At 42.4% G+C, this 24,838-nt stretch overlaps 1 protein-coding gene across 2 annotated transcripts in view; it reads right to left on the bottom strand.

Annotated features, from left to right (window-relative positions):
* Arhgap26 (Rho GTPase activating protein 26) overlaps positions 1 to 24,838 on the bottom strand; it is a 481,437-nt gene that overhangs the window by 12,710 nt on the left and 443,889 nt on the right. The window contains exons 21-22 of one of the 2 annotated variants that reach the window (XM_004664708.2): positions 9,043 to 9,153; positions 2,861 to 2,952 (exon numbers count right to left, since the gene is read on the bottom strand). In XM_004664708.2, the coding sequence (XP_004664765.1) occupies positions 2,861 to 2,952; positions 9,043 to 9,153 (203 nt within the window). The remainder of the gene's footprint in view (positions 1 to 2,860; positions 2,953 to 9,042; positions 9,154 to 24,838) is intronic. The other variant, XM_045132425.1, reaches the window with a different exon arrangement.

Below are 24,838 nucleotides of genomic sequence, written 5' to 3' on the forward strand. Positions count from 1 at the left end.
ACACTGGAGATATTTCCCCGTATTGCACATCCACCTTCCCCTCCCTACTGCACTGCTTCTGTCCAGGAGTGGACAAGACAGGTGCTTCAGAGTCACGACACGGGCCTTGGAATCTCGAGGCTGAGGGATTAATGGTTATGAAACAGCAGACTTTCACCCCAACAAGCCTGTCTCCTTTCCTCTTTATTCCTGAAAAAGGAAATACACAAAACACAGTACACGCATACAACACACATGACATGCACTTGAGCCCAAGTGTGACCAATCAAAACCTGTCAGCAGCTAGCCACCTTTCTTCCAATTGGTCAGATGATTTAATCCAATGGTAACTATGGAGTCTCAAGTCTAAACTAGCTTTCCCCCCTGTATCTAGAATAAAGGTATAAGAGATGGAACTAGCAAAAGATCACCCCTTATTTTGATATGTTTACTATCTTCTCCTGTAATGCCTTTTTCCAACAGAGGTTACTAATGTGGCATTTCTTTCTAGAACAGAACAGACTCAAATGTTACCAGCCAAACCCATCTAGACAGTGCATGAACATTTTCTCCGACCCATCTCCTGCTGCAGCTCAGCCAAAACCGAGACGTTTTCTTTCAGGTTTCATTTGGAAACCTGTTCTTTAGGGAACCTGAAAGGTTGCCGTCATTGCTAGTTAAAAAGAAACTAGTGTCTGTGAACTTGGCCATGGAAGCTTCAGGGAAAGCACCAAACCCCTCTCTGCCTCAAGTTCATGTCTGTCTGCACAGGATTGATGGTGACTGCTCAGTGGCGGGCGGGCGTAGCTACAGGACCTGCTAGGCAGGACACCCTGCTGGGAGGGAAAGGACCTGGCAGTTAAGCATCCCTGAAGTAGGTCTGCCCGTCTTAAAAAAAATACTGAAGCTCCTTAAAAAATAAGACTTACAAGTAAAAGGTAGGAATGCAAAATGATGCAACAACCTTGTGAAAAATAGTTTGGCATTTCCTCAAATAGTAAAATATAGGGTTGCCATATGACCCAGCAACCCCAAGAGAAGTGAAAAACTTATGTCTTAAAAATTATCTTACACAAATGTGACTAGAAATATACCCAGCAGTGACAAACTGAACATAATCACAATGTCCAATTAATTGGTAAATGCTTACATGAGGTATGCCATAACTATACCACAAAATGGAATATTAGCCAAAAAAAGAATGAAGTACTGATATATGTCACACCATAGTTCAACCTTGGAAAAAAATCATATAAAGCCTGTGACAAAGTCAAATAGAACATAATTTTATCTCTATGACAGGTCCAGAGCAGGCAAATCTACAGAGACAGAAAGTGGATTAGTAGTTCCCTTTGGCTGGGCGATTACAGAGTTGGAGGTAAAAGGGACATGCCTGCTGAAGGGTGTGGGGTTAATGGGGGGGGGGGTGATAAAATATCCTGCAATTAGATAGTTCTAAGGATTGCACAACTCAGAATACACTGAAACCACTGAGTTACACTGACTATTTGGTGATGGAAGGCACTTGTACTCACCACTACACCTCACTGCCGCACCCACAGTCCTTTGTAAATGGGTAAACACGCTACTTGGATATCTCAATAACCCTGTCTAGAAAGGGAAGACGGCTGCATTCAGAGTCACAAGACGGACATGGAAGCATATACAACACCCATGAAGATCTGTCATGTGAGCAGAATGAACACGGCCTGATTAATAGCTCTCTGTGGTGCAAGAACACGGAGGCTGGGCACACTTGGTGGCCCCTTTGGCTGTGGCTGCAGTTGAGGACTAGCCCCCAGAAGCCTATGTCTAACTTGGACTGTGAGGCTCTTCCAGATGTAGCCAGGACCCAAGGAGTCCAAGAGAATGCCTGCTGCCACAGCCACGCTTTGAGCACAATAGCCAACAAGGAAATGCTATTGCTGAGAACAGTTGGGAGTGCGGGCGCCTTCTAAGATGGGCCTGGTGATCTGCGACAACAGTAAGGATGACATGCTGAGTCCATCATGGGCACTAGGGCCCATTTTTAACATGTGATGGCGCATTCTTTCACCATGCTCTTGAAATTGGGCAGTGTTATTGTCTATAGTAGAGGATAGAATTGGGACACAGAGAGGGGAAGTCACAACAAGAGATCACACAAGAGCAAGTGGTCAAGTTGGGATGTACACTATGGCCTGGCTCTAAGTTCAGGCATCTAACATGGACCTCGGGCTTCTAAATGCACACACACACATAAACACGTATACACACATGCACACACATCACACACACATGCTCCAAAAAAAGTATTTTTAGGGAAGAAAACAAGAAAGCCCAAGAAATGGTGCATTAAGCAAGTATTGACCTGAGTTTTATGGACTGTCAAGAATCTAGTCTCAGCAGGTGATGGGTACGCAGGTGACTTGAGGTGGTGGCATCTATCTATGCTCCCAAGTTCCGCAGAGGATGAGCCGGTGCCCACCAAATGTTCTGCTGTTTGGGGAACAGACTTTGGCTGCTGACAGCACTGCACCCACAAATCCCAAAAGGAAGGCACAGAGCAGGTGGCCCTGACCTCCATCTGTGCCTCTACCCAACAGCTGTGCAGTGCTCCGCCCCTGTATTTGCCCGCTGTCCAGCCCCCAGACTGTGAACGTGAAGGGCAGGTTCTGCAGTGAGGCCGGTGCAGGTTGGTCTCAGGGCTCGAAACAGCTCAGGGAGCTGCGGGCTATACTTGTCCACTCAAGGTAATACCTCTAGATGTTGCCATTTTGGGAAATGAATACTCTTCTTGCTCACTCCCCTATCTATCTCTCTATCCTGTTGAGATTTTATTTCCCTAAGGTAGGAGCTTAGAAAATGCCTTTTTATTTCTGCCAGAAGACAGGATACTCACCGTTATCGAAGACAGTGCCTGCTGTGAATGAGAGCTCCGAGTCATGCTCAGCTTTGCAGGCATACAAGGCCTTTGCCTTCCGGAACGGTGTGCTGTATGGAAATAGGAGTTTATTTAACATTTTTTTCAACCTCAGAAAGACTCGATATTCCATTTTTCTTCTTTCCTTTCTCTGCAAGCCACCTCGTCCTCTCTCCTGGGAAGCGCCTGACAAGGCGGCCAGATGGCAAAACAGGAGGTGGTAAAGTCATAAAGCCCAAAGGAGGAAAATGAGAAAATCATAAGCTTTAAGAAACCACTCTTCCCAAGAGGTCACCTTGTGCTAAAACTTTTCCTGGGAGTTACAAGGGTAGGGGTGGCCACATTCCTTGAGACTTAGTAGATTTCAAGGAGGGAGGGAATGAGAAGGGACCCCATGTTGTCTACAGATTTCTCCCAACACACACTTGGAAGTTGGCAGAGTTCAGAGAACCCAGAAGGAATTCCAGCATAGGCAGGGTTCGGCACTTGGCCACAGCTGCCATGAGCTCTCCCAGATATTCTTTCTCAAGGTTGAGCTTTGCTGGGACACAGCATTCCAGAACTGGGACTCCTTGGCCCCTAGGGAAAGGCAGGAAATGGGAAAGGTACGTGTGAACACCTTCACATGTGTACCATTCAGGGTGTCTGCAAGAGGAGGTGGAAGGGGGAGGAGACAGTTCTTTGATTGGTCCTTTTCGGAAGCACCATTCTCAGCATTGGGATTACCCATTGAGCATTTAGAAAGTACAAGTGTCTCGGTCCTACTGACTTGCTGGTACACATACCAACATCAGAAATTAATACTGAATATGTGTCATTCTCCAAGTGCTTCTCATGTGTACCTCAAGTTGAGAACTATGGTTCTAGAGCAGAGGCTGGCAGACTGTCCTGCAAAGGGACAGAGTGAATACTTGTGCTTGTGGAGCATATGGTCACTGTGGTAACTACTCAGTGTTGCATTCTTGCACAAAGCAACCACAGACATGTGAATAACTCAGTGTGTCTGCCTTCCAATAAAACTTTATTGACACATCACAGGCTGTAATGTGCTAACTTGTATTCCAAAGTTATTTGTAGGAAAATACTCCTATTTTTTTTAAGTTTGGTGTTAGTATCTAACTAGTTATAAATCTGTAGACTTTTTAAGGATAGAATGACACAATTGTCAAATGTTGACACTTCAACTTACTAAACTTTTATTTTTATTAGTTTGAGAGAGACAGACAGGAAGATGCAGAAAGACTGGGAGAGAATGGCCATGCCGGGACTTCCAGCCACTGCAAACAAACTCCAGACACGTGTCACCTTTTGCATCTGGCTTACATGGGCCCTGGGTCCTTTAGCATTGCAGGCAAGTGCCTTACCTGCTAAGCCATCTCTCCAACCCCAAACATTTACACTTTATTTGTCAGCAGTGATTTTCTTCCTCCATGCCATCTGTGCATTGAAAGGCACAATTTATTTACTTATTTGTTTAATTTGTATGTGGTGTGAATGCTCTCATGTGTGTGGGTGCACATGCAGATGTGTGCACGTGTAAATGTGGAGGCCAAGGGGAATGATCGGTGTCTTCCTTGGTCACTCTTCACCTTTTTCTTTGGAGACGGGGTCTCTTACCAAACTTGGAACTCATCAAATTTGCTAAACTGTATCTAGCCAGTGAACCCTATGAGTCTCCTCCTGTCTTTGCCTCTGCAGCACTCGGGTTATGAGGAGTGCACCATCATGCCCAGCTTTTATGTGGTGCTAATAAATCAGAACATAGGTCCTCATGCTTATGTGACAAGCAGTTTACCATTTAAAAAAGAGCTAGAAAAAAATGAGTTAAGGGATCTATGTTATTTATCTGTGTGTGACTACTGGAGAGCTTGACGGAGCCTGCGGTGCTCCAGCTCTCAGCGTGCGCGTGTCTAGCTGCTACACAAGGCCCAGTTGAGGCAGAGTCTAGTCTCAGGTCAGGCTAGACAGAGTCACAAAGGGCAGAGCATCTTGGTACATTTTAGAACTGCTATTACTTGGCATTACCAAGTGTACCTTCTCTTTGGGAGAGAAGAACCAAAGAATAATTGAGACCATGCCTAAGGCTAAGCATAGAAACTTTCCAGTCTTGGTTCCATCAAATCCAAGAGAAGGGAAAATCACTTAAGAAGTTCATTGTACAGTGGAGTGATCAGAATCAATGATATTCCAAAATTTATTGCCAGGGAAATACGAGTTTACCGTTGTTCTCTCTGGCTTGGGAAAAACTGGGAAAGTAGAAAAAGATGACATAGGGCCACTGAGGATGAAGGAGAGAACGCTTTGGTATTTATCAACTCCAGCTATGAAATAACATTTTCTGTTTAATTCCCATCAAAGAATAAAGTTAGGGACAAGGGGCATGTTCCATGATCTAACTACACAGGCCCAGCAGCTCATACAACTCATCAGGATCAGGGGGAAATAAAAGTCTTCACCTCTGGAGGGGGGGGGGGGAGCAGCAGGTAGGAGTCAGTCACCTGGCTGTGCAAAGGGCTACAGCAGCCAAACACTGTCCTGAGAGGCAAGTGGAACCTTTTGTGATATGGAGTGAAGAGAGAGAGAATCCAGGCCATAGGAGCCAGATCTTAGAAACCAGGTTGTGAGGCAGGATTGCCTCCTGATATGAGCGTTGGGCAAAGTGCAGAGACCAAGGAAGGCAAGGTTACTCTGGCTGTATTTTTTGTAAAGGTTACCTATTAACCTCATTAAATAAAGGTAATGGGATGAAACAAGGGCCATTCAATAAACCAGCTGGGATATTTGGCAAGCAGAAACAGAGGCCATAGTCTCCTTACCCCAAATTATCATTTGTAAGGAGTAACTTTCCACCAATATTAGTGTGTTTATCTCTGCAATCTGGTAATAAAGTGACATGAAAATAATATATTTCAGAATAAAAACAAAGGTCATGAAAGGACCTTGTTTCTCTCTCAACTTAACAGGTGACAGACAATTGATGGGAGATCCTTCCTTGACTCAGGATCTACCCAAAACTGGAAGGGGTGGAAGGAGGTATAGGTATGTGCATGTTTGCAGTGTTGAGAATTAAACCCATGGTCTTATATATGCTAGGCAAGCACTCTACCATTGGGCTACATTCATATCCATAGAAGGGGTACTTTTAAAGGGGTGTCCTTTTCCATAGGAGAATTGCTAAAGAATATATAGGACACCTAGTCAAACTGGATTTTTGATAAACAATGAATATTTTAGTGTGTGTGTATTCCAATAGGAAATATGTATAAAAGACATTTATTTGTTTATCTCCATTTCAAACTTCACTGAGTATGCTGTATTTTATTTGCTAAATCTGGCAACTCTAACTAAGGGAAGTCTTATCTTTTAAAAAGTTTGCTATTCCACAACTCCCTGTGAAAAGCTCCAAGGCATTTGCTTTAGGTAGGGTTCCTACCAAAACAGACAGATCCTGTTGACCAAGACTGTAAGTCCCCCAGCCCAGCACTGTTGGTTTTTTCTCCCCCACTCTCCACAGTGTACTACCACACGGGTCATAGCTTGGTGTTTGGCTGCTCCTGCCCCAACACCCTTCTGCCCTCAGCTGGGCCTTCAAGGGCATCAACAACTTTGGATCCTTCTGCTGGCTCACTCTGAATTTTTGCCTCTGAGCTTGGCATGAGGCCAGGAAAGCACTCAGAGGAGTTTCCCTCAAATGCCCTTGCAAGCTTGCAGAATGGTTACTCATTCTCACGGTGAGCGCCATCTCACAGGAGCTGGGGCCAGCTGGATTGGCAGGCTGCAGTGGCTCGATCATGAAGGCACAGTTTACCAGGGCCCATGGGCAAATGCGAGTGCTGGGTATGAGCTGGGCTTCTTGGGAGTGGGTTGGTTAAGTGTGAAGGACTGCTCCTCCAGTGGCCCTGCTCTTCTGTGTTGCAAGAAAGACCCTTCACTCCTGGGTCTGAAACAAGAAGTTTAAAAAATGATTTAAGAGGGGAGAAGAAGCTATTTGCAACAGTTTATGGGACCATTAATTAGGTCTCATTCAGAATTTATTTTTAAAAGTCTGTTTATGTTCTGTTAGTAGATCTGGGGAAAGGTCTCACAGGACCCGGATAATAGATACATGCCCCCATCTCTTGGCAGTACACTGCAATAGCAATTGGGGGAACACAACCCCTCTCTATTCTGGTGGACTGCCTTCCCAGCAGTCTCTATCCATACCCACCATTGCGTACACAGTTAGCTCAGTGACCTCTAGTTCTAGCCCTACTCTGCCTTGACCTTTTCAAAATGGCAGTTTCCTACAGGGCTATGGAGCAGCAGAGTCCAAATGGTGCCCTTTAAACAATAACCAGAGGGGGGCATACTGAATGATCAATCACTACCATTCAGTGGAAAGGACTAAGCTCCAGTTTTCTAAGACCCAAGTCTGTTGAATAAGTAAGGCATGTTGGAAGGTGATGGTCTTTGGTCATTGTAGTTGTTCTGGTTCAGGTCCTCACTGGGCAACAAGTAGAATAATCCCATATCCCTTCCAGTGAAAGTGCTTAAAGTGCTCTGAAGTTGTGTAAGAAATAACTTGTGAATATCTTTAAATGTTAGAAAGACAGGATATGAATTTTATTTATGGGGTGAGGCAAAAATAATATGCTGAAGAGCCATCTCTCCCACCACGCAGCAAGAGCTCGTAGAAAGCTAGATCTAAGCTACAGGAGCAGCCAGGCCCTAGTGCCAGGACTTAGCCATGTTTTTGGAACAAGAGTTCTGGGCCAAGGGGGAGAACTCCTGAATTTAGCACTGGCTCCATTTAGTAAGGTGGATGGGTCATTTTTCTGTACTTTAGTTTTCTTTTGCTGCAGTAAGGTTCAGGCCATTTCTCTTCTCATTGTCACATAGAGATAGAATAAAATGATAGATTCAAAAATATTTGGATGAGAATAAAGTATGTATGTGTATATAAAAACAGCATGGGATTTTCTTTTTATAAAAAGTGAGAGTCAGCTTTATAAATTATTTAAGACTTTCTGCTGGACTCACCCTTTAGGAGAAAAAAAGGAGGACCAGAAAATTCAGCCGAAGCCCAGAGTGCTTGCAAGGCTTATCACTGGGCCTACATCCTGACTCTGAAAGCAGAGAATGAGTTCCAGAAATGCGTATGCCCAAGCCTGCATGTAGACAGCTTCTGCAGACCTTTATCATTTCTTTTTCTGGATTTGAAAAGCTTTTTTTTGAAGAGCTCAAGAGCAAAAGCACTGTGGCACTTTACTGTAGAAGTCACCAAGGCAGGGGAATACAGCATGACTTTTGGAGAGAGGAACTGGTTCATGCTACTGTCCCTCACAAGGAGGTGAGGCCTGTTCCATGAGTACTCAGTTATGACCCCAGAAACACGACAGGGCTGGGAGCCCAGATGATTCCTGGAGTCTATGGAGGGTAAGGACACAAACTATAAGCAGTGTAAAGAGAAAATCACTTCATGCCTCAAGCTTTTATTCTGTGATCATAAACACACACACACACACACACACACACACAGAGTTTTCTTTCCTAAGAGGCTCCCATGCATGTCCAACCCATGGTTATGCTATATGTCTCCCCCTCAGTCATCTGGTCTGTGTGACTAGGTGTCAATGTTTAAGGCTGGTGGTGCAACTTACAAATAAATGTTACTACCTGATAAAAACAAGAGGAATAAAGGACAGCCCATCTCTCAACATTGTTCCACAGACTATTATCTTGCAGAACCCAAATGGTTCAGAGAACCATCAAAACATTTTTTTTTTAAATCTAGGAGGTGCCCTGTCCCCAAACTCTAGGTACCAGGGATTAATTTAGAAATGTCAGTAAAAATTTAAAAGGCCACTAAACAGGCCATGTTGAGTCATGCAAACTGCCACCCCCACCACCACCAATTTTTGTCTCTCAGGATGGAACACAGGAGAGCAAAAAGGCTCTCCCACTATCCCTGACCAGCTCAGCATAAACAGGAGCAGATCAGTTACTAGCCGTTGTTTTACCTGGCGTCTCCATGAACCGCTTCTTCTGGCCTGTCAAAAAGCAAGTGCAGGTTTGAATGGCAGGGGAAAACGTTGGCAAGGAGTCAGCACACTGCATGAGGAGAGGACCAAGCCAATGAGAGAAGAGCAGCAACAGAAAACCAAACGAACCCTGCAACAGACCTGATGGGGGATGAGTCGCTGGACGTGGATGAGGTGGGCATAGGGCTGGATGGCGCCGAGAACATGGGCCAAGATGGCGAGAGGGGTGAAGTTGGGCTTGGATTCGGGGGGCTGCAAGACATAACAACCAAAAAACTCATCAGCACACAGGGAAACCACAATGGGAACACAAGAGGTTCATGGCAGGGCAAATGACAGGGCGCTGGAGCAGCAGGCAGGAGCACCGAGACCCAGGGACATGTGTCAGCGCTCCAGACCAGACCTGCACAAGTTCCAAGGAGCACAGGCTCTGAGGTTCCATGCTGCACGAACATGGCTGTTTCCCGTGTAGAGCATCTGCTCTCTAGGTGACAGGAGCTTCTTCGATCATGTCCACTGCACCATCGACAGGTACTAAGCGCCACCTGAATACATCCGCCTGAGCTCCTGCACCTGCGTCCTCTCACCAGTCTTGTGCTCACACAGGGCTGACTTAGAGCCAGCCTTCAGCCCTCACTTTGGTGGGTTTTTAAAGTTATGTTTCAGCAAAAATGACTATTTTTCTGGGCCACAAAGGCCATTCAGCCAGAAAACTATTTCCTGTTTACATTTGTAGCTAACGGACTGTGTGCTACTGGGGATCCGAGTATGGCCCTGGAAACATGAGAGGGTGGCAGGAGAGCTGGACAAACGCCTCTCAGGAGGTGAGTAACTGTAGCAGGGACAGTGCCTCAGAGATGTACTGTCCAAGCCTACCCTTTCCTCCTTCATGAATTTTGGGCATTCTGATGTTAAAAGGAAAGCCCTAGTGAAAGGGCAATTTAAAACAAAAAGCAACAGAAACCTTAAATTTGTCCATTTTGTGCTGTGATAGGTGAGTGGCTGATCAAAGATTTGAAGGAAGGTTGAGATTACCCAGAAAAATATGGTTTGTGGGTTTTAATTGCTTATGCTGGCCATCAGATTTATTTCCATAAATTATCAAAACACTTTAGTTGTTTGGTGACATCACGTTAAGTCACAGAAAGCAGAAACATAGGTGTCTGAGATGTGGAGACCACCCAGCGGTACTACCACCTGAATCATTCCCTGAATCTCAGCTGACCGCGGAAGGCACTTCATGGAGATGACGACGACAGAAATCCAATCTGAGAGGAACAGACTTCCTAAGCAGCCTGGGATCTGGCAAGAATATACACAACCCCCTACTTCATTAGGGTTATACCACTTTAGACCCACTAAGGGCCCTAGTTACCTATTGTTATAGTATAAAGACCCATGGAGACATATAGTAAAAACCCACTGTATAAGGCTCAACAGAGATCTTCCACTGAATCTGATTAAACGGTTACTAAATGTCTTTTCTACAATATAAGTTCTATGAGGCTGGGAGTTCTGTCTCCTTTGCTGACTGCCACACCTCTGGTGTCTACATAGGTATCCAACAACTAATGAGGCGAGCAGAAGAATTAATCCCATTAACTCACTCAAAAAGCCCATAGGTAGGCACCATTAAAATTTCTACTTCACTGATATGAAAGCTTGGGCTGCAGTGAGTTTTGTCTGAGACCAAGGTTCAATCCCTAATGCCCTGATCCCAAGCTCAGGGGTCTTGCTGCCCATGTTCTGTCTCTAGGATAGCAGACTTCTAGATCCTGCCAAGCTTTTTCACAGACCAAGCCACAGTATTAACAATTTTCCTGTGCAGTGATTTATGAATTCCCTTCAGATGCCTACCACATTTGTGAGGGAACATGGGAATACAGCAACAGACAGACTCAGTAAGACTCGGCACATCGTAAATTCCAACAGACTCCACAATCTTGCCTCCAGTGTTCTATCTGGTAGATTCACATAACACATGGAATTCATATGAGGGCAGAAGTTAAATTCAAAGAGTATGATTCTTTCTTTAAACATTTTTCTCAACCCAGTAAAGATTTATCATTGAGCACCTAGCATGACCAAGATACTAGAGTGAATTTGCCAAGGCCCCTAGCTTCAAAGAGCTTAAAATATACTGAAACAAGATGGGAGAGATTAAAAATAAAAAGGCAACTGCAGTCTATGACGGTATCAGCCATGAGTTTAATATCTACTCCCATGGACTCCAGCTTCAGTGTAAGGAGCAGTAAGTATTACCTTGGCTATGTTGTGCAGTCTTCCCCAGAACTGTGCTAGCAAGGGAAATAAATCCCTCTTTCTCAGGCCTCTATATGCCCTGTTAGAAAGATCCCAGTCAGCAAGATCTGGCAACCAACACCTGAGCCATGGCTAAGCCAGAGTGACCAGGAACTATCTGGAGCCTCAAAAGAACAGGCTGAGTCCAGAGATCTGGGCTCTCTGGTCCTGTGGTCAATTATCCCGCAGACAATCTAAAGTCCCTACAACATTTCTTAAATGGCATACAGAAGTGACCTCTCTAGCTTCCTTTCTCATCTGTATCAAAAACTATGCCTTTGGCTGAAGATGAGTTGGGAACACAGTCTCAGAGCAGTGTGGGCTCTGAATCTTTTCTCACATCCTCAGATATCTGTGCAGTTCTTGGCTGGTAATTAACAAGGTTGAGATTATCTGGGGGAGTGGTTGGAATGCAGGGCATTTATAACTGTTATAAGAAGCGACTCTCCAATCTCCATGTCCATTGCCATAGTATTAACTGTACTTTTAAACAACTAACAGAATTTCATTTGTTCATTTATGTTTTTAGTCATAGCTATAACATTTATTTGCTATGAAATGACCACAATTTAAAATCTCTTACCAATCTTCTTCAGTAGTGAGATAATAAAATGCATACTCCAAAGTATTTCAATGACTCTTTCAACTACTAAAGGATTTACGATTTTTGTTTACTTTTACTCCAAGACACATCATAAGTGTCCCAATCAACAACACCAGTGCATGCTTTTATATGCCTTAAGGAAGTCCTGGATACATGACAATGATCCTCCAAGAGACACAGGACACTGTATTTTAGTTGTGGAATTCATGCGACATATAAGAGGGTTGAAGAAGCACAGAGATGCTGAAGGCTCGTGTCTGTATTATCTTCAATTCTCTCTGTATAACACAGTGTCCGGCTAGAGGTTACTTATTACAACAAATCATCTCACCCCATAACAATCCCAAACAAGCCAGGCCAACAAAACATTTTGACTCTTGGCTCTCAAACTTCCAATAAGGAATTCTCAACTTCTTTTCCCACTGAGACCAAAGATACAAAGTGACTGAGGCTAAGATAGGAGGAAGGAAATAAATCTCTAACTCCAATTTTAGCAAATGACCCCCAAAAGCTTCTCTACAACTCTCCTTTCAGCTGTGCATTTTAGAGCTCAACACCCCAGCACATTTTCATAGGAACTTTTTCTGGACTCATGCTAGATCCCTCACCAAGGCCTAACTACAGCAACACGAAAGTTTCATCTTTGGCATTTGCAGGGCTGGTTGACATACAACTGGAATGCTTGCATCATTTGCAGTTTGCTGGTCCACAGTGTCCTCAGAAAGAGTCAGACAGTCCCAGGCAGTTCCTTCAACACTCTCTGGACAGTGAAAGAATAGCGGTTTAGGAAGATAAGGCTAAAAGGCCTGGCAGCATGTAGGGCTCTGACCGATAGTTCAAGTACAGTGTGTAGTAATATCATCAGCTTGACACCCTTCTGTGGTGACTCACTTGAATGATGGAACGCCTGGTACACTGGCCAGGGCATGCCTACCATGCTCTGGACAGCACTGTCCAGACAGGCTTCCAATGGGAACATGGACATGGCAGACCCTCTTGGGCCTCCTCACTTCTATTAAGGAACTGCTTGATGGATCTTAGGATGGAAGGCACTCTACTAGATGCTGACTATTAGGCAAAAAGTAGATCAGTCTTGAGGATTTAGCCCTGTGGGAGATGACTTGTGTAGCATGTGTAAGGTCCTGGTCCCATCTGCACCATCACACCAAAAATAAACCTTCTTAATTCTAATAATCAGGTAATAAGAGCCTTTGAAAGAAAGGGAAAATTCACCTGTTACATCCTCATGAAGGATCACTGTCTGTGTCACCAATTGTTTCTTTACATTAGTTCCTGCAAGTAATGCTAGTGGGTCAAAGGCTACATGCTTCTTTCAAGGGTCCTGAGATACCCTGTCCAATAGCTTTTCAGAAAAGCTCTAGAAAACTTACTCCCATCAACCTTGAGTTTTATTTCATTAACTAGATGAACTTTTTTTTTTTTAGTTTAAAGAATTGCTTGGGTTCTTTTCTTTCCTGGCATTTCCAATGAGGTATGAGTAAGTGCAATTCCCTTGCAATGTTCTGTTTCTATCTGCAAGCAATGTTGAATTTTCCAAAGGATATTCTGCGGGAAGGTCGAGATGAGCAGACAGGCAGATAACTATACCTGGCAGTGTGAGACTCCTGGTCTGATGGTGCTGCTCCAGCAGGAAGGGGAGTTGTAGGTGTTCCCTAGTCTAGGATTCTCAAAGACTGTGCAGAAGTGAGATACTCAGGAGGGTCTAAGGGACCTTGAACCAACATTACCTTGTGGAGGAAACTCAAAATTGGCACTTAGGTCTCTGTCAGTAATGGCACGTGCTTGGCCATGTACTTCAGGACCTTAACTGCCCGTCTGCCATCCTTCTTAATTAGACCTGGGATTGGGAATGTGGCCATTAAATCTGAAGGAGGGCTGCTTCCATCCACCTCCCATAAGGAGAAAGAAACCCAAGTTCCATATATGGTGTCCTCTCTAATCTAACTTCAGATCAGTAAATGCCTTTTCCTTGGAAAACTGAATATCTTGAGTCTTGATTTAAAGTACCATAAAAAGAAAAAGAACATCAAGCCAGTCAGGAAAATAGGATCAAAAGCAATATGGATGAATGGGGATAGTGGTGAACTAGGACAAATGATACAGACACCAATTTTTTAATCTCTTGGAAATTAGAAAACATGGATGTCCACTCAAGCTTTGTAACAGAAACCCTATATACACATATGCAAGCCTTCTGGAACTTTCAGAATAGGCTTTACAACTATGTAAGTGGAAAAAGCCCACACAGCCAAGCCTCATTGTTCTGTGTTCTTTCTGACTCTTGTATTTGTACACATTCAGCCCCTCATCCAAAATAATGTAACATACACATCCATTCGGAAAATGACAGCATTGTTTCTTATTTTAATTGTTTTCTTTATCGAGGTAGGGTCTTGCTGTAGCCCAGGGTGACTTGGAATTCACTGTGTAGTCTCAGGGTGGCCTTAAACTCATGGCAATACTCCTGCCTCAGCCTCCCCAGTGCTGGGATTAAAGGCACATGCCACCACACCTGACTACTATTTATTTTAACTAAATTAACTTTTGAAGTCCCCTTAGGATCTTACATTTAAAATAATTTGCATTAAAATAGCTTGACTAATCCTTAATGTAGTTGTTCTGTTTTCCAGCTTTAAAACATTTTCTGAAGGACAAGTTTCAAGTCAGTTTTAAACTCAGATGGTGTGGGTGGAAATGGTAATTCCAAAACGTAAAAAAATTCACAATCTTAGTGGACTTCTGTTGTCCTTAAAGTTCCCTCAGTCAAAAATTTGAGCCTTCTCATATAGAATAGCACAGAAATATGAAGTAGAGGAAAAACTCCGGATTTAAAATCAAGATTTCTGGGCCATAGTTCTAGTTGACTTGCTTAGTGCACAGAAAAAATATATAGGCTCAACAGAACCAGAAGATAATGGACATGCATTGGGCATTCACTTTCTATTTTGCGTTTGTCTATACTGTGATTTTTACGAGCCTATATTATTTTATATTAGTTATACAAAATAGCCGTCTATAATGAATACTAGAATAATTGGAATCTACATGGAAAAAGGATGATATGTACCTCCACCTCACCCCACACAAAGCAAATGACTCCAGGTGTTTTCTGGCAAACAATAAATGCTATGAAAGAGAGTATCTGGAATTTCAGGTTAGGGTCCTGCAGAGTATAAAGGCCAACTGTAAGGGAAAAGGTTAGTGTACTAGGCTATACTAAAATGTTAATTTTGAGGCAGATATAGCAATGCATGTCTGTAAACTCAAGATCAGCCTGAGCAATACAGTGAGACTCTGTCTTAAAACAAAAAAAAGCACAAGCACAAACAACAATAAGCCCCCTCACAAGACAAAAAATAAATGTGCTTTCACTAAAAATCACTATCAAAAAAAAGCAAAAAGGTCTATAACACACAAATGAACCAAAGACTCATAGCTGGACTACATAAACTATTACTAATCAGTAATAAAAGGCATCAAGTAGGAATTGGGCAAGAAACTTGAATATGGACTTGAGAAGAAAAAATTCAAAGCAACAGTGCTCCACTTTTCAATAAGACAGTAAATACACATAGAGGGCAGATTTGGGAGGGGGAAATGTGGGTGATGGAAAGGGATTATCACGATTTATCATCTATACTTATGAAAGCTATCAAAAAAGTTTTTTTTTTTTTAAGAAGACAGATAATACTATGAACCTAGGAATGACCAAACAACTAACATCACAATACTGAAAGTACTGGTGCTGATGAGGAACACGGGCAGCACACGCACTTTCCTGGAGGAGTAGAAATGGCTACAACCATCCGGAAGAGCAGCAGGGCATCCATCAGGCAGCAAAGTGAAGGTGCCCTCCCCTCCTGCAGCCCTGGGAGAAGAGCACAGCACTGTGCAGCAATCCCCTCCAGCCTCAGGGCCATGCCCTGGAAGATGGTATATAGTGGAAGGCATGCATGAGACTGTGACTGAAAAAAGGTTTTGGTGTCTTTCTACAGTGGCATACACAACTACAGCAAATGAACCACAGGTAAATGACCTAACAAGTCAGAGGAACTGAGATTGCTTAGAGAAACATGCTGCCAATCCTCATCTCTGCATTTCCCACTGTCAAATTTACCTATTCTCTACAGTGTGTGCGTGTGTTTTAATGTATTCTCTGCATTTACTAAAATAAGCACCTGGGGTGCTTTCAAGGTCAAGGGACTACACGTGTAAGGCAGCGAGAAATTTGAGTCATGTCACATGCACAGCTACAACCAAACAAGGCAAGGCTGTCTTCTTTCAGCTTACACCGAGTGTGAGCGTCCTTTTAATGTCTGTGTATGGCCACATTTTTGCCCCCCTTATTGAAATTTTTACTGTTTGTCCCAAGTATACAGCTGAAGCTCCTTCTGGTGTTTGTGAGCACAAGCAGCTGTGATGTGTCTCAGAGAGAAGATGACCTCAGTAAGCTTCATTCAAGCATGAGTTTTAGGGCCATAAGTCATGGGTATGTTAATTAAATGACAATATTAAACGAGGCACCTATAGACTATAGACGTATACAACACAGTTTATCAAGTAGTTGTTGAAAATTTTGTGACATGAAGCTTAGAGGAATCTTATCCTGTTTTCTCCCACTGGGACCCAAAATTAAACATTTATTCTTGGGCAGAGAAGCTTCTCTTTTCAGATGTTGATAACCACTGGGGACCCAAAATTCATGAAAGGGCTGAGAAGTGATAGTATAGTGTTCATCACTAAGTGAAATCTCTGTATGACCCTTCAAGGCTAAGGGACCACTGTAGAAGAAGTGGCAGAAAGAACATAAAGGTCAGAGGAAGGGGACAAGTGCTTACAATACTAACTTTCGGATACAAGGTGTCCTTGATAATTAATGACCTCACAGTGGCTGACACTCCCTACACAAGACCTGCAGAATAGAAAAAAAAAACCAGATGATATAAAAATAGAAGAGAAACTAGTTGGAAAGAAGGGATTCAGTGGAATGGGGATTTAGGAGAGGGAAATGCGAAGACACTGGGAAACAATTAAAATTAACATGTTATGTTGTCTATATTTAAGGAAGCTGTCAATAAAATGTTAAAAAGTTAAAAAATGACCAACCAGTGACTTTATATAATGTAACTACTGTGAATAACAAGAACCAACTGTGTTGAGGAGGAACATGCACTGCAGTCTAGCCTCAGTGGGGGTTCTGTGGGTGTTTGCTAAATAATATCAAAGTCACATGTTTATAATTCATTCACTGCTACAATCTATTTTAAAATACATCCATGGTCCTAAGTGTATAAGCATACAACCACATTAATTTTCTAGGCAATAGATTAAAAGTAACTTGTAGTTTTTATTTAAAATATTCTATTTATTATTTATTTGGAGAGAGTGAGTGACAGGGAAAGAGAGAGAGAGAAATGAGAATGAGCACCAACAGGGCCTCTTGCCACTGCAAATGGATTTCCTTGTGCATCTGGCTTCATGTGGGTTCTGGGGAATTGGAGCCACCCAACTTTGCAAGCAAGCCTCTTTAACTGCTAAGCCATTTCTCCAGCCCCATTCTTTTTTTTTCTTTAAAATAAGTGCTATTTATTTTGCAAGGTCTTACTCTATCCCCGACTGACCTAGAACCCACTCTGTACCCTGGCTGACCCTGAACTCATTCTTCTATATCAGCTTCCTGAGTGCTGGGATTCAAAGTGTGAGCCATCAGGCTTGGCTTAAAATAGGTTTTATTTTTTAAAGAAGGTTCAATGCAAAATTGAGTTCCCTTGTCTCTTTCTCATATGCATGGTATTTGTACTTTTAAAAATAGTTTTTGCAACTAATATATTTATCACAATAAAAATTATTAAATGTAACAGAAGAAAATGCTCAAACTTGGTGTGTTAACTGAAAAGTTTTTGGTGTGTGTATGTGTGATGCACCTTAGTGTGCATGTGGAGGTCAGAGGACAATCTATCCTCTTCCATCTCCTTTGCGACAGGGTCTCGTTTGTTGTTACATGGCTAGCCATCAGGTGAGCATCTAGGAAATGTGCTTGTCTCTGCCTCCCATCTTGTCTATTTTAGTGCTGGAAATTACAGAAGCATACACAGCTTCTGGCTTCTACATGAGTTCTAGGGCTCTGAACTCAGGAACCCAGGCTTGTGTAGCAAGCACTTTATCCTCTGAGCCATCTACCAACCCTGCAAGTGTGCTTAATAGGGCCAGAATGATAGGCTTGTTCTTTGTTGCATCAGTCCATGGTTTAGGTTGCATATCCAGTGAGCAGCTCTCTGCTTCTTCAGTCCAATGTAACCAACATTAACTGAGTGCCTCCATGTATGAGAACTAACTTTCTTATCCTTGGAAGTTATGCAGACTATTCTATTGTCTATCTTTCTTTGGTAAAGTTATTGCAGATTATTTATAGCCTTTTTCTTTTGCCAGGCCATGAAGAAGGCAGGAACTGGTATTTCTGTGTAGGTTGGGCAACACATTAATGACACAACTGAAAGGTCTGGATGTCAGGCATACTGTTCTATATAATCTACTCTCAGGTAATATTTCCTGTTTGGCTTAGTGGGAAGCAAAAAAGGGAAAAAGATTTAATAAGGAGCTAAATGTCCACTGCTAGAAACAAAAGAAGATCTAATATTAGCAGTGGTGGCCCCAGATATTACAGCATCACAGTAATCCTGTGGAGAGGAGATTACTCAAATAAAGAGTCTGAAATATATTTCACTGTTCAGAACTTTTAGCAATAGACAAATGTCTTGAGCAAAAGAAATGTCCAGGAGGATGGCATTCAATTTCTGCAACAGGATGAATGTCAGCACAGATACCATAAAAGGCATGTGCAACAGAGAGATAAGGACAGATGAACTGATGGAAAGGACAACACTCTCGGGCTCTCTCATTTTTTTCTTCTAAGCAAATAGATGATTTCTCTCTAATTCTGCAATTGATTCAGTAACTAGGCATGTAGAAAATTGTTCTGCTCTCATTTTAAGCAACTCAAGCTTCTTTACACCATGTCTACCTTTCAAACCTGGGTCTGCTTATCCATGGTGCCAACACATAGTACTCACACATGACCCTCCAGCATGCTAGTGCACAGTGCTCACACCTGCTCAAGTGTGCCCAGGCACAGCTTCCCAGTTCTGTTCCTCCAGTGTATGCATGCACAGTGTCCACACCTGCACCTCCAGTGTACCTGTGCACAGTGCCCACACCTGCACCTCCAGTGTACCGTGCACAGTGCCCACATCTAGTCCTCCAGCATAGCCGTGTGTAGTGCCCATATCTGCTTCTCTAGTGTAGCCATGCACAGTGCCCACACCTGCACTTGCACCTCCAGTGTTCCCTTGCACAGTGCTCACACCTGCTCCTCCAGCATTCCCATGCATAATGCTCACACCTACTGAAGTGTGCCCGTGCACAGTGTTCACACCTGCTCCTCCACCGTGCCCGTGCACAGGGCTCACACCTGCTCCTCCACCGTGCCCGTGCGCAGGGCTCACACCTGCTCCTCCACCGTGCCCGTGCGCAGGGCTCACACCTGCTCCTCTACCGTGCCCGTGCGCAGTGCTCACACCTGCTCCTCCACTGTGCCCGTGTGCAGGGCTCACACCTGCTCCTCCACCATGCCCGTGTGCAGGGCTCACACCTGCTCCTCCACTGTGCCCGTGTGCAGGGCTCACACCTGCTCCTCCACTGTGCCCGTGCGCAGGGCTCACACCTGCTCCTCCACTGTGCCCGTGCGCAGGGCTCACACCTGCTCCTCCGGTATGGACATCCATAGTGCTCACATGTAGTCCTCCAGTATAGCCATGTATTGTGTCCATATCGGCTTCTCTAATGTAAACGAGCACAGTACCCTCACCTGGCTTCCAGCATGCCCTGCACAATGCCACACCTGCTCTCCCAGCGTTCCCACACACAGCACTCACACTTCCTGCCACCTTACTTCTCTCCCCACAGCTAGTGCATGCACCTGTCAAGGAATGCAATCCCACTGGGCTTCTTGGTGATTTCTCACCACTTGTTCCTTTGATTCTAAGGAGCTTATTAACCTGACCGGAAAAAATTCTGCATGATTTTCCAGCAACTGCACCCTTTCCACTGGAAGAAAATAGTTTTAACATCTGTGAGTAAAAACAAACTGAAAGAATATTTTATATTCCCTCTACTTCTTGCACTTCAAAACCAAACCTCCACTGAGACTAACCCCATTGGCTAATGAAAATAAGTATAGTAAAATACCATTAATTATGATTTTACAATTTTTTTCTCAAGTCTGAGATGTATACAAATCTATGAATAACTAATCAAATTAACAAAATGAGTAAGATTAAAGTAAAAACCTAAAAGAATAATTCTGGTGATCATTTCACAATACAAATCTTATATTTTCTCCACTTACAACACTTCAATACTTTCCTCTTTCTCACAGGATAAAGATCAGAGACTTTTTTTATCTAGACTTCCATTGGGAATTGAATTGCAAGCCTTTTTTTTTTTTTTTTTTTTTTTTTTTTGAGGTAGGGCCTCGTTCTCTAGCCCAGGCTGACCTGGAATTCACTATGTAATCTCAAGGTGGCCTCAAACTCAGTGATCCACCTACCTCTGCCTCCCAAGTGATGGGATTAAAGGTGTGTGCCACCACACACCACATCCAGCTGTCTTCCTACTGTGAGTCCACAGACCTCCAAACACATAGCTTAATAAGCATTTGTTGAATGAATATCATTCTCCTGTTGGTAAATTTCTACTGTTTCTAGAATATAGAACAAACTTCTTCCTTTGGTAGAGGCACATAGAATTTCAGTTGACCTCTACTTAGCAGCTTCCCTACTCCCCTCCCTCTTATTCACTCAGAGAAGTTCTTATCATCTCAAGCAGTCCCGGTGGGTCCAGTGTACCCACTGACTTCACTGAAAGGGAAGCACATGACCCAGGCTAGTCACCCCTCCAGTTACTGGTTCAAGGAAAGAGCCATACTCCATCCCCATCTACCCCTGGGGTCTAATTATAAATGTTCTTCTTTCTACATCTGACACCTAAATGCACTGGCATAGGTTGAGAGGTTTTTTTCATATTATATAGCAAATATATGTGTTTATGTGAGGTTTTAAAAAGAGAAGGACAAAGAACCAAATAAATCATAGATAATTAGGGCTTCTGGATTATGTCTAAGGTTAGATCTATCCTGATTTCCCAGAATGTATACTTACAGTTACCATTATTGCCCTTAAGTTACCTAGGGTCTCCTCGGTTGAAGGTTCTTCGCAATAAGGCTGAAAAACTCTTATTATGCTCATTTTACTTACTTTTGTGTTTCACATTTTCTTTTCTTCCTTTTCACTCCTCCCTCCTTCTCTTTCTTTTTCATCTCCTCCTGCTGTACTGGAGATTGAACCTAGGGTACTATTACTACTCTGCCATAGCCCCAAAATACCATGCCCAAGTCCAATTCCCAAACTTTCTCTTATTTTAATTTTTTTTGGTTTGAGTCAGTGTCTCACATACCATGGGCTGACCTGGAACTTACCATGTAGCTGAAACGACCTTGAACTCTTGCCTTTACCACCTAAGTGCTAAGATTATAGGCATACTCTATGAAGTTGCAAAGCTTTCCCTTTTGTTAAAGGACCTTAAAGTAAATGGTTTAGACTCTGGGCCAAGAGCAAAAGTAGGGATATTATAAATAGATATTCTGTATAACCATTTAAAGCATTAACTCCCTGACAATGAAAAAATTCTTTTCTCACACACCATGGACAAAACAGGCATTGACTATAGAACCATACCCTACTCTCCCTGGACCTGGCATGCAGGTCTCAGATGACCACCTCTGCTGTCATATCAGCACAAGTTTACTTATGCCACATCGCCATGTTCTTGGTGGTACTGCTATTTCCACCTGGAATGTCATCAACCACTGCTCAGTGTCTTATTCAAAATGTGTTTCAGGTGCCACCTCCTTTCTGAGGTTCTTTGATATCCCAAAGAATTGTGTCTTTCTCCTCTTAAGCCTCAAAGAACTGTATTTTTCCCTTGGTCTTGACTCTACCTTTTATTATAGTTTGTCTTACCCTGTTTGAAACTCCTGTACACTATGGATACTTAATAAGTCTCTTTAGAATTGACACTATTCAAAGGTGGTGTTTAAAAATGGAAAAAAATGGCTCCACAGTTTTCATAGGTCAAAACAAACTGTTAAGAGAAAGAAGTATGGGTCACTCAGAAACCAAGGGCAAGACTGCTGGCAAGCAAGGAAAGCCAGACATCCCAGACGAACAGAACTGCTCTCACCCTACGCTTCACTTGTTTTGGATGACTATGCTTAGTTAAGAGTTAAGACAGTCAGAATGAGTTTCCTACATTTTATTTCTGGTAGGGAAGAGACACGCTGGATGAATTCCTAGGTTTGGATTCAAATTCAGTCACTGACCTCCTTCCTTCTGACTATTGGGTAGCGCTGCCCAATGATAATGCATGATCTGGGTAGTGTTGTCCAATGACAATAATGCCCTAGCCTCAGGACTTCTCTGTCATATCAATGTATCATGTGCATTTTAAATGTAAGAGCTTCTTAATATTTTTCTTTAAATTGGTCCCACTAACAAAGCATAAACACCTACCTTAATTCCTCCTAAATAATAAAACCTCATTGTTACTAAGGTAAATAAAAAGTTTATCCATGTATTACTTTAAATTAGTTTGGGGCTGGAGAGATGGTTTAGTGAGTAAGGCATTTGCCTGTGGAGCCCCATACCCACATAAGCCAGATGCACAAAGTGATGTGCGCGCGTGTGTGGAATTCGTATGTAGTGGCTAGAGGTCCTGGCATGCACATTCTGTCTCTGTTTCTATCTGCCTCTTTCTCTAATAAATATATAAAATTAAAAATATTTTAAAAATTAGTTTGGATAATATTACTGGCACTTAGCTTTTGGAAATATGTTGGCCACCAATATTGATTCTTTTCTCTTGTCAAAATAGCATCAATATATCAATATATTGTTCTCAAGTTCTATTTATTGTGAAAAACTAAATTAATTAAAAGTTATATTTGTCCACTCAGGAAAGGTGCTCACAGTCATTTCATGTTTTTCCTTCTAATTTTGTTATCTACATTACCTACAGAAAAACAACAATCATCATTTATAGAATACTTAGTGTTCTTGGGAGAACTCAAAACAGCTGCTCTTGTGCATAATTTACACACATGATATTCACAGTGTTCAGGACATGGCTTTTAGACCACTGATAGACAAATATCCCTAATGTCTACTCTTACAATATTTCTGTCGTCCAAGAAAGGCCCTTTCTGCCATGTTTTGCTAAGCTCTGCTCACATTCCCAGCCATAGCAAACATTGATCATCACTTTGGCTCAAGAGTTTCCCTGTTTGGATATTTCCAAAAATGGAACATACCCTGTATGATGTTTCACGGGTTATTTTATTTAGTATATGTTGATGTTCATCCATTTTATAGCATGTAACAAATTCATATTTATTGTTGATTTACATCCCATCCCTGATGTCTCTTTACCGAGTTACAAAATTTCTGTAGAGACTATGGACACAAATTCTTTGTCAGTGGTAGTAGTATTTACAAATGTTTTCCCAGTTTGTATCTTTTTTTCATTTTCTCAGGTTGTTTTGAAAGTCCAAAGCTTTTAATTTTTATGGTGACTAACTTGCTGTTTTTTCTTTTTGTAACCAACATCAAGCTATTTTTTTTAACTTAAATCCATTCAGTGTATAATTAGTCACATTAATTTCTTAATCTGTTCTTCACATGAGCTGCTACATTCTGAAAGTAGAGCACTAAACAAATTGCTTTAGTTCTGTTTTTATTTCTATCAATTACTATTCTCCTTGCACATTTCACTTCTACTGTATTTAGAACTAATATATTGTATCAAATTATAAACCTACCATTTTAACTCTATCAATTTCACAAAACCACTGTAACATTTAATCTATATCTTATTCTCAAAAATTAACTTCCTTTACTGAATAGCTATATAGACAAAAAATTTAGGTTATCTATTATAAAACATGTTTTTTGGGAGGGGTTGTGCTTTTATTTTCATAGCTAAGAAATTTTTGCCTAACCTTAAAGCTTTCTTGAATATTTTCTTCTAGAAGTTGTCTGGAAATGTCTTTATTCATCCCCATTTTTGAAGAACAGGGACATAAGGCCTCCCTCTTATGTTCCTGACTTGCTGCACCTGGTGCTCGGGCAAGCAGAAATGCCCTCCCCTGGTAGCATCTTTCCTAACATGTGCTCTTACCCTCCATCTACTGAAGCCTTCTCATTTTATTTAGGAAGCATGTGTTGGAAGACATGAGAAAATATTTTTAAGGTTGTTTTTGAACAAATTTCCTCAAAAAGCCTCTGAAGCGGGTCCACTGGTGCCATCTGTTAGAAGAAAAACGAGAAACCACCTGTCTGTCTGCCCAAGCTGCACTCGCATCAAGAGAATGTAATTACCTCCTTGGTGAAGGATTTGAATCATTACAGTAAATCCCTTATTCAGCATGCACAGTATTAGGAAGACATTCTGACCCTAAAGCCACGTTTTTTTCTCCTTCTGCCCTCCAAAGTTCTAGTAAAAACCTGGGAGAGGGAAGTGCCTTTGCCCTGTATGTTTCCAAACAATACCAATAATAAATATTCACTGAGTGTTTCCTGGGTGACTGCTATGTGCCAGGCACTGTTGTAGGTATCAGGAACTCTGTAGGAAATAAGCTCTGGGAAGCCTCTGCCTTCAGGCCACTCAGGCTCAAGTAATGAACTTGAAAGTGGGGAGTGCAAGCATACTTGCTAAGTGCAAGAAGAGAGGGCAGTTCTGCATCCTTTTCCTCTTTCACCAGAGAGCAGAACTCCCTTCTGTGCACTTATACCTTGTCCTTATGGGATTTCTATTTTATGTGTTACTGATGTACTGGATATATATAGGAACACACTTTACAAATAGGTTCACAGAAAACAAAAACACATAGTAGAGATACAT

Source organism: Jaculus jaculus, chromosome 13 (assembly GCF_020740685.1).
Source record: "Jaculus jaculus isolate mJacJac1 chromosome 13, mJacJac1.mat.Y.cur, whole genome shotgun sequence".
Classification (NCBI taxonomy): domain Eukaryota; kingdom Metazoa; phylum Chordata; class Mammalia; order Rodentia; family Dipodidae; genus Jaculus; species Jaculus jaculus.